Source organism: Carlito syrichta, unplaced genomic scaffold, assembly GCF_000164805.1.
Source record: "Carlito syrichta isolate Samal-C Ts95f unplaced genomic scaffold, Tarsius_syrichta-2.0.1 Scaffold304241, whole genome shotgun sequence".
Lineage (NCBI taxonomy): Eukaryota > Metazoa > Chordata > Mammalia > Primates > Tarsiidae > Carlito > Carlito syrichta.
The window spans coordinates 460099-471048 of NW_007248337.1; the positions used below are offsets into that span (position 1 = coordinate 460099).

Consider the following 10950-nt stretch of genomic DNA (forward strand, 5'->3'; position numbering starts at 1 on the left):
GAGCAACCTCCTTATGTTGAGACACATAATGGACAGACCAAGGAGGGAAATAAAGGAAAGAAAAACAACAGAAACGACAACTGTGATTAAACTTATATGTGAGTTCCAAGTTAAAATGTGATGCATGGCAACCCAAACCAGAGACAGTCACACGGGACACACGCACGGTTTTTATGTAAGCCAAGTTATTTCCATGCAAAGCAAAGGTGGAGTAAAACTGCTGGGAGAGGCGGCCTTGCTCAAACGCACGGGCAGGAGGATGGCAAGAAATTAGAACGGATATGTAAAACATTACTGTGGTGGAGTGTATTTATTTCCCTACAAGTCCATGCATAAGATGCTTAATGTAGTATATTTGAGGTATAGGTTGTAGAGGAACTCTTAAGATTTACCCAGAAAAAGACTTTAGGAAAGAGTCCCTTCAACAGAGCCCTTCTTCTGAAATTATTTTATACCTGCATGAAGATTTTTTAACGATTGTCTTTAAGACAAAAACTAAATGTGAGTCTTTATTTGGAACTTTTAAAACATTCAGGACACCTAAGAATCATGCAGGAGAATCCATGGTATTTTAGCAACATAATAACACTGTTTTTCTTCTTTTTTAACAATTGAGTCAGATGGACAAATTAGTTTTTAATGGTTACTGGCTCATATCTGAGGAACAAAATAAAGGGTCATTTAAGTAAATATAGTAGCTCAAAGAAGAAAGTGAGAGAATAAAATAAAATCATTTAAAAAAAGGGGAATTAATGATGGCAATGATAATATGTCATGTAAACAAAAGGGCCTTCTTTTGAAAGAATCTGCATTTGTTGAGGAGATATATTATTGGATATATATATATAAATATATTTAAATAATTTATATTAATATGAATTTGTTCAGTTAGATAAACCAATGAAAACATTCATAATTTCAAATATTCTAGTCCTGAATAATGACTTATAGTGAGGGCAAGCCTAATTTAAATACATTCTAATAACTTAGTAAGATACAATGTGATAGGACTAAAAAAAAAAAAAAAAAAAAAAGAAAAGCCTTCAAATCACTGTATAGGGCCAGATGATGACCATAAAATATGACTCTAATTTTTCTCCTTTTGGGTATATACTCTGAAATACAGTAAGTCAAAATAAACATTAAAATCAATAAATATTAAAAAAAATTTTTTCTAAAATTATTTGAGGGACAAAAATAAGAATTCTGTAAAATTCAACTTGAGTTTCCACATACGCTACCATTTAGTATGTTACCATTTAGTGTGTATATACTCAAATGGTAACTCATTATTATAAACCTGAAGTGAGTTATAAGACAGCTCTTTTGAGGTCTGTAAAAACCAGTTCTTTCTGTATTAAACCAAGTTTGGGATTTGCATCATTATTTAAAATTAGCCCTATAATAATATACTGTTTTGATTCATAATTTCATCCAAGAGGTTTTAATTTTTTGCATTCTTGGCTCCTAATTTTTTTTCCCCAGAAAGCTTTCACAAAAGTCTGTTACATCTCAACCCTAAAGATGTTCGTTAGTTACACTTTACCACAGTAAGGAGTGTGAGGGAGGGATGAGGGGTGTGGGGGGGATTTAGCTTCAGCTAAGAACTATGAGACAGTATCACTTTTGTAGGAGTCTCCTACAAAAATGAGCTCTCTACAGAAGTCACTGTTGCTTTATATTAAAAAAAGTGATACTGTCATGTCAGTGCTTAAAAAATAATGAGATGACAATGTTATGCTAACAAATGGACAAAACGGTAGGGTGGGTTTCTAAACAAGCATAACAGCAATACCAGGGTTAACAAGGATGTCAAAAGAAAGTGAATGCTTAGATGAATAATCATTGCATTTTACGGCTAATTAGCTCAAACATTAGATATATTTGTAAATTTAACTGGCCAAGCTGCTTTTATAAATATATATTAATAATTAATAAGAATAATATAAAAATATAATTATTCTAGTGGTTAGTAGTGGCAACTAGCTTGCATTTTAATTCATGCTTCTTTTTTATTGTAGCCAGCTTTCAAACAAACTCAATTTTATTTAAAATCTTACTTTTTTCTGATGTCATATCGATCTGAAAGAAAACATACATAAATTGAATAGTTACAAATAGCGTCTTGGCTCATAGCCCCTCGTGTGCCCAGTAAGTTCCTATTCATAATTATACACATGGCAGTGACACTGTAAGCTAGAGAAGGGTCAGAGAATTTTGCTACAAGTTTTCCTGAGAGTTTCCATGTTTCTCATCCTCACTTTGAAAAAAAACCAAACAAGAAAAAAACTCTTTTCTAGCACTATAGATGGAAAGTCCTTTCTAATATGTTATTCCTGGGAATATATGACCCAGGCTGGTTTTGATGTTAGAAATACATATTTACTAGGAGGCCAGGGAAAGGGTGAAGTCAGTATTAAACAATACGTATCAATTTAGTGGAGAAAAAAGAGAATGACACATAGCATGCCAAGGTGATATGTTCTCAGAAGTAGTTTCATTATGATTAATAACAAGCTAGCATTCCAAATTCTGAAAAGAACATGAATTGGATCTATTGAATAGTTCCTGAAAGAATTTGATAGAAAAATCATCTAATAGAAAAAAAATTATTTGTGAACATGGCAAAGTTGGTTTCATAGTTTTCTGCTCTTTCAAACAGGTATGTAGGTATCATTTTTAACAGCTGTGGTGACAGGACCACTGAGCAGGAAGGAAATTAAGTCAGTGAGACAAAGAGTGACTGTACAGTTGAGGGAAAGAATGACTTCAGTCCTATCGTTAGTTGATTGTGTATATGGCTATAACATACAGCAGGACAGCGTGTCTATAATCACCACTCTTGTCCTGCTCCACTGCCAAGATATCAGGAAAAAAAGTGAATTCAGGGGGAGTCTCTGAACTGATAAAGGCTTACATTTTAAGCTGGTGGATACAAGACTATGTATTAAATATATAATTTTTTTATTTCAAATGCCAGAGACTAACATTTTTAAAAAAGAAAACTAGATATTTGAAAACATTTACATGTAACTAATAACAAATGCATTTGGCCATTTTAGAAATAGGAACTCATATACTAATAGGTAAGTAGAAGTTTCCCAATGATGTTTTTGTTTCTATTATAATATTTGGGCATGTTTAGATCTTTATAAGGAAGACAAACACATATTTGCTCTAAATATTGAAGCAGTAATAACTCAAATGGCGGTTTATTCAAGGCAACCTCGCTGAGACTTGCTTTCTTCATCTATGATATAAAAGCACTTCATAGGGTGACTATGAGAGATCAGTGTTGATGGCATGTGAAGCACTTGGTAGATCCCACTCTAGAAGAGATGCTCATTATTAGTCGAGTTCTGCACTATAATGTCATTGTAGTCTAATGGATAAACTATATGCTCCTTAACTTTTTTGGTCTCAGTGATTCTCAAACTCTTTGGTCTCAGGACCCAATTAAAAATTACTGAAAAGCCCAAAGAACTTTTGTTGATGTGTGATATGTATAAATAGATAACTGTATCACAAATAAAAGCTGAGAAAATGCTAAAACCCAAGAATACACAAGCATACATTCCATTAACGGTCAGAGTGGTAATTGTATCACATGTAATATAGACTCTGGAAAATTCCTGTCATTTGTGAGGATATAGAAGTTAAAATGGTGTCTTAGAACTATTATAAAAAGAGTTTTAACCTCAAGACTTCTGACTAATGTTTGAGAACCACTGAAATAATGGTTTAGCCTTCAGTAGTTGATAGAGAAGTATAATATATTGTTGCATAGAGATAGGGTAATAATTTACAGGGAAACTCAATTCTCTGAACTAACTCATCTCCACAAGATGAGAAAACAGAGGCTCAGAGAGGTTAAATAAGATTGTGACCCTTTAGTTACCAAGAACAGCTGCCTACTCCTTCTAAGAACACAGGTCAACTACGTGCTCTTATTAGTGGTTATAACAATGAATAGTGGTTAATAAGTGACACTTTCACAAAATTACCTCTTCCTCCTGTTCTTGATCTGATTCTGATTCCTTGCCGCCCCAAGATGCCATGCAAGATGGAAAAGATAAGGGAGAGGAGAGAGTATTTAGAAGAAAAGAGTAAATACTTTGTCAATGAGCATCAACAGGCAAGCATACATCAGCGTAGTCTTATTTTTTTTCCTAACAGTTTGAGGAGACAGGCAGAAAAATTAAAGAGGATTAATTTAAATACAAAAGTCTGTCAATTCAAGAGGCAAACAAACCAAAATTATTAAATGTGCTAATTTCAGATGTTAGGTCAGCACAGTGGTCTCAAAGTTTGACTTTTAATATATTTGTCAATAGAAATGGTGATGATGATATCTGAGTCATTACAGATATTGGTTGAAAAATGTTAAAAACCATGAATACATATATGGTGAAAATACCTTCAATGTATAGGCAATATTTAGAGATTTTATTATGATACAGAGCTACTAAATTCTAAGGCATTTTTAAATAAAAAATGTTTGGCATTTTTTTCTTTTTGTTTGGAGTTAACAGATAGAAAGTTACTTGGACCATCATATATTAATAACTGTGTGTGATAAGTCTGGAGTTAGAAACAAAATTTATTTATTTATTTTTTGAGGTGGAGTCTCACTCTGTCGCCCAGACTGGAGTGCAGTGGCCGCTCCCGGCCACCGCAGCCTCGGCCTGCTGGGCTCTGGCGATCCTTCCGCCTCAGCCTTCCGAGTAGCCGGAATTACAGGCATGCGCTACCACGCCCGGCTGATTTTTTTTTTATTTATTGTAGAGATGAGGTCTCGCTGCCCAGGCGGGTCTCGAACCCGTGGGCTCAGGCAATCCACTCACCTCAGCCTCCCAAAGGCGCGGGATTACAGGCTGAGCCACCGAGCCCGGCACAAAATGTATTTTTTAATTTTAATTTAATTTTTTTTTTTTTTTGAGTTGGAGTCTCACTCTGTCGCCTAGTCTGGAGTGCAGTGGCACACTCACAGCCACCGCAGCCTTGACCCACTGGGCTCAGGCGATCCTTCCACCTCAGCCTTTCAAGTAGCTGGATCTATAGGTGTGTGCCACCACACCCAACTATTTTTTAAAATTTATTGTAGAAACGAGGTCTTGCCAAGTTGCTCAGGCTGCTCTTGAACCCCTGGGCTCAGGCAATCCTCTCACCTCAGTCTCCCAAAGTGCTGGGATTACAGGCATATATCATTCAGATGACTCGCTCACAATAGCACATATTTATTTATTTATTTATTTATTTTTTGTGAGTTGGAGTCTCACTCTGTCACCCAGACTGGAGTGCAGTGTCATACTTATGGCCACCCCAGTATTGACCTGCTGAGCTCCAGCAATCCATCTGCCTCAGCCTTCCAAGTACCTGGAACTACAGGCACGTGCTACCACACTTGCCAAGGTGCCTGGGCTGGTCTCGAACCCTTGGGCTCAGGCAATCCACTCACCTTGGCCTCCCAAAGTGCTGGGATTACAGGTTTAGCCACCGAGTCCCGCTGACAGCACATATTTCTTTGTGTTTCTTATTTGGTCTTCTGCCACTAGTGACTGACTACTGATCAACACTAAAAACCCCAGAATACATTCTGCACCATTTAAGTACCAGTAGATTATGCTTACTTAGGTTGACATAACTAACCATTGCTATATTTTAATCTTGGAACAACATATATTTATATACATAGACATTTCATTTTTTTTCACTTAAGAATTTACAATATCAGCCGGGCTCAGTGGCTCAGCCTGTAATCATGGGGTTCAAGACCTGCCTGGGCAATTTGGCGAGACCTCATCTCTATAATAAAACAAAAAAATTGACTGGGTGTGGTAGTGTGCGCCTGTAGTTCCAGCTACTTGGAAGGCTGAGGCGGAAGTATCGGCGGAGCCCAGCAGGTCAAGGCTGTGGTGGCCAGGAGTGGGCGACTGAGTGAGATTCCAACTCAAAAAAAAAAAAAGAATTTACAATATCAAACATGATGCCATGAACTTTTCTCTATGTGACTGATCTCTATTTACAGGAACAATTGATCAAATATACAACTGGACAACTGTGGTGAGGAAAAAGAAAGTACAGGGAATTCTATGGTTTGTGGAGACAAGATTTAGGACTTGAAATATATCCCTGTGGCCGGGTGCAGTGACTGACGCCTTTAATCCCAGCACTTTGGGAGGCAGGAAGATCACTTGAGCCTAGGAGTTCAATGTCATCCTGGACAACATAGCGAGACCTCATCTCTACAAAACATAAAAAAGTTAGCCAGGAGTGGTAGCGTGTGTAGCCCCAGACGAGGCAGAAAGATTGCCTGAGCACAGGAGGTGAAGGCTTCGGTGAGCCATGATCATGCCACTGCACTCCAGCTTCCAGGTGACAGAGTGAGAACCTGACTAACAACAACAACAACAAAAACAAAAACAAAAAACAAAAATATATCCCTACTTGTCTTCCAGGTCTCAGCAGCCACAACTCACCCCCTGCCCCCAACCTTTCATGTGCACATTGACAACCACCTGCAATCATCTGTAGATTGCCACATGGGAACTTCCTATTAGAAAGAAATACTGGTTTAAAAAATTTTAGGAAAATAATGAAAACATTTCTCCACAATATTTAATTAATTATGTTGTCTACTTTGATTTAATTAGAGTATTTAAGAAATTATATAACAGGAAAGGTTTGAAAATAAAGTCATGCCTCTAGGTAGACTCTGGGTTAGGAATTAAAATATTTTTTCTTTTCGCCAATCTTGTTTTAAATCTACTCCTGGTAACATGGGAATATCTTTTTATACTAATCATGGTAAAATAGTTGACAAATTAGTTTTTTATACTCCTTAATATGATAGGTTATAAGATTAACAGGTAATTATTTAGCAAAAAGATAATATCATAAGATGGCTCTGAATTTAATAATATACATAATCTTGGCCGGGCACGGTGGTTCACACCTGTAATCCCAACACTCTGTGAGGTGGAGGTTCAAGACCAGCCTGGACAACTTGACAAGGCCTCGTCTCTACAATAAATAAAAAAAAATTAGATGGGCATGGTGGCAAACACCTGTAGTTCCAGGTATTTGGAAGGTTGAGGTGGAAGGATCCCCTGAGCCTAGCAGGTCAAGGGTGTGGTGGCTGTGAGTGTGCCACTGCACTCCAGTTTGGGTGACCGAGTGAGACTTCAACTAAAAAATATATATAATAATAATATATATAATCCATCTATGGACTGGTAGTAAGCAGAAGCTAACGGACTAGTATTTTGGTAGGGCCAAATGTGCTAGCATGGTCTCAGGAGAGAACGTAAAAACAATAAGGAAGACAAAGCCAGTTATTTTAAAAAATTAGTTCTAAAGGTTAATTCTCAATTTTCTCTCCTCTATGTCCAATACATATAAATAGAGTTTTTTCCACCCAAGTGCATTTAATGCAAAATAAGGAGGAACTATTTTTTTCCTTGTCTAAATGGAAAATCATAAATTTGACAGGAAAACAAAAGTGATTGTGGTATGTACTTGCATGCAGTGTCTTTTTTTTATATTCATTAAAAAAAATTGAAAATCAATTTCTACACTGCCTGGATTGCACTACAACAGACTTTACAATACCTTTGTATAAATCGGCAGGGTGATATTTAAGTTGCAAATAGCTTGATGCACCAGACCTCTTGTGGATTTGGGCTCCTTCATAAACGACAGTCGTCCACAAGGTTCCTGAGTTGTATCTCGTACCTTGAACAAGAAAGACATACATGCATCACTCATATTTGACATGTGCTATTTAATTATATGATACTTGAAAAGCAAAAATAAAATTTATTTGTTAATGCTAGATAAGAATTCAGAGGGCTGCCTTTTTCTCTTTACCTATTGCCATTTAGAAAGACTTTTAAAAAATCATTCAGCTTTTTTTAAGGTTTTATTGAAGTATGATTAACAATTAAAAATTGCATATATTTAAGATATATAATGTAATTATTTAATATACATATACACTGTGCAATGATTACCATCATCAAACTAATTAATATATCCATCATCTCACATAATGTCCCACCCTTTTTTTTGTGGTGGAAGACTTAAGATTTCTCTTAGCAAATTTCAAGTATACAATACATTAGTATTTTTTTTTTTTTGAGTTGGAGTCTCACTCCGTTGCCCAGGTTCGAGCATGCAGTGGCATGCTCATGGCTACCCTAGCATCAACCTGCTGGGCTCCAGCAATCCTTCTGCCTCAGTCTTCCAAGCAGCCAGAACTACAGATGCTCACTACCATGCCCAGCTAATACATATATATATTTTTTATTTTTTATTTTTATTTTTTATTGTAGAGATGAGGTCTCACCATGTTGCCCAGGCTGGTCTCAAGTCCATGGGCTCAGGCAATTCACTTGCCTCAGTCTCCCAAAGTGCTGGGATTACAGGCTTGAGCCACAGTGCCTGACCCATAGTATTAACTGTAGTCACCATGCTGTACATTAGATCTCCAGAACTTATTCAGCTTTTAACATATTTGTGGTAAGATATACATAACAATTACTCTTTTTACTATTTTGAAGTGTATAAATCAGTGACATGAAGTACATTCACTCTCCAGAACTTTTTGTCATCCCAAGCAGAAAGCATACCGATTAAACAATAACTTATGTTCCCCTCTTGCCCAGTTTCAATAACCTCTATTCTACTTTCTGTCTCTATACATTTGCCTATTCTAGGTACCTCGTATAAATGGAGTTGTCCAATAATTGTTTTATGTCAGGCTTATTTTAATTAGTATGTTTTCAGAGTTCATCTATATTGCAGCATGTATCGGAATTCCATTTCTTTTGTTTTAATTGTGGAAAATACACATAACATAAAACTTAACATTTTAGTCATTTTTAGGTGTACAGTTCAGTGGTATTAAGCACATTCACATTGTTGTATAAGCATCTATTCTTAGAACTTGTTCATCTTTCCAAATGGAAAATCCGTATCCATTAAACAATAACTACCCATTCCCCTTCTCTGCCCTTAGAAACACCCTTCTATTTTGTGTCTCTACGAATTTGACTTCGCTAGGTACCTCATAACAATGAAATCATATAATATTTGTCTTTGTGTGTCTGACTTATTTCATTTACCATATTGTAGCATGTATCAGAATTTCCTTTTTAAGGCTATATCATATTCCATTTATGTATATAACAAGTTTTGTTTATCCATTTATCATGGGCATTTAGATTGTTTCCTTTTTGGCTATTGTGGCTAATGCTTCTAAGAACATTAGTGTGCAAATAAGTGTTTGAATTCCTCCTTTTAATTCTTTTAAGTATATATGTAGAAGTGGAATCATATACTGGATCATATACTAAATATATATTTAAGTTTTTGAAGAAATACTCTACTGTTTCTCACAATGGCTACACTATTTTACATTCCCACCAGCAATGCATCATAGCTGGAATATGTCCATATCCTGGCCAACATTTGCTTATTTTATTTTTTAATAATAGACATCCTAGTAGGTATAAAGTGGCATTTCACTGTGGTTTTGATTTGCATTTCCCTAAGCTTTGAGCATCTTTTCATGTGTTTCTTGGCCACTTTGAAGGAATGATTATTTAAGTTCTTTGCCTGTTTTTGGATTGAGTTGTTTGTAGAGTGACCTCTGTACATTGGCGACATCAGATATTAGCATAATTATACAGCTATCTGTGTCCAATGGATCTATTACCTCTCCGCAGTTACTGCTTAATCTGGTAATCTGTAAGAACCTATCATCAATTTGGTCAAACAATTGAATCAGAAGTGGCACAATGAAAGACTCAGTAGAGATCTTGGGAAACTTTCTAAAAGATATTTGCGGACACACATTTGGGAAAAAATCATGAGAGGTTAAAAAAGTAAAGGAATTGCTGGACACAGTGGCTCATGCCTGTACTCCCACAATTTTGGGAGGTTGAGGTGAGAGAATTGCTTGAGCCCAGAAGTTCAAGACCAGTCTGGAAAACATAGCAAGACCTTCATCTCTACAATAAATCAGTGGTGGTGCGCACCTGTAGTCCCAGTTACTTGGAAGGATCACCTGAACCCAGGCGGTTGAAGCTGCAAGTGAGACTCCAACTCAAAATACATACATACATACATACATACATACATAAGTCATTGCTGATGAACAGTTTAGAAATTAGTAGTCAAAGTAGTACTAGAAAAAAACGAATAGAGACCAACCTATACCTTCAGAGGACTGAGTGTTTAGTGTCCCTTTAGATTAATGAAATAAATAGTGAGAAACAGAACAGAAAAAAATGACAGAAAAAATACAGTAGAGTAGAATAATTACTCCCTTTTATTTCATGAATCTCTCATTTATTCACTTGTGGTCCTCTTTAGAATTGGAATCAAGAATGAAACTTATATACATCACTTAAAACTGTAACTTGGATTAATATTCCTAAACAGAGATAACAAATTCCTGTTGAGCTGTCTCCATAATGTTTGTTTAATGAATTTAGAAAAATATCTCAAGGTTATAGCTCTATCTGGAATAATTTCTTATTAGCGGAAGTGAGAATCTGGGTCTTTGATAAGATTCTATTACAAAAGTTGTCACTTAAAACCCTTTTGCTCTCCACACTTGTGAAATTCACATATATTTTAAAAATCTAAGCATAACTATTTAAAAGTAGTAATAGTAAAATAAACAGAATTATCTTCAAATTTGGAAGAGAGTGGCCAGGATTTTAATTAACAAATTGGCCATTATTTTCCCTCTTTGCTTCCTTAAACATAGTCTATAACTAAAAATTAAGGTTGACTTGAAACTTAAAAAATAAGAGTAGTGGGGCAACCCCCTTGGGTCCCCTCTCACTGTGGGAGTTTTTCTGTCCTCTTAATAAATCCTGCTTTCTTTTTTTTTGAGTTGGAGTCTCACTCTGTTGCCCAGGCTGGAGTGCAGTGGCATAC

The 10950-nt window shown here is 36.0% G+C and overlaps 1 protein-coding gene across 4 annotated transcripts in view; it reads right to left on the reverse strand.

Annotated features, from left to right (window-relative positions):
- The window catches only part of ANK2 (ankyrin 2), a 93530-nt gene that overhangs the window by 42121 nt on the left and 40459 nt on the right, over positions 1 to 10950 (reverse strand). For all 4 annotated transcript variants that reach the window (XM_008059544.1, XM_008059546.1, XM_008059543.1 and 1 more), the window contains 3 exons: positions 7612 to 7734; positions 4005 to 4037; positions 2061 to 2082 (listed from right to left, as the gene is read on the reverse strand). In XM_008059544.1, the coding sequence (XP_008057735.1) occupies positions 2061 to 2082; positions 4005 to 4037; positions 7612 to 7734 (178 nt within the window). The remainder of the gene's footprint in view (positions 1 to 2060; positions 2083 to 4004; positions 4038 to 7611; positions 7735 to 10950) is intronic.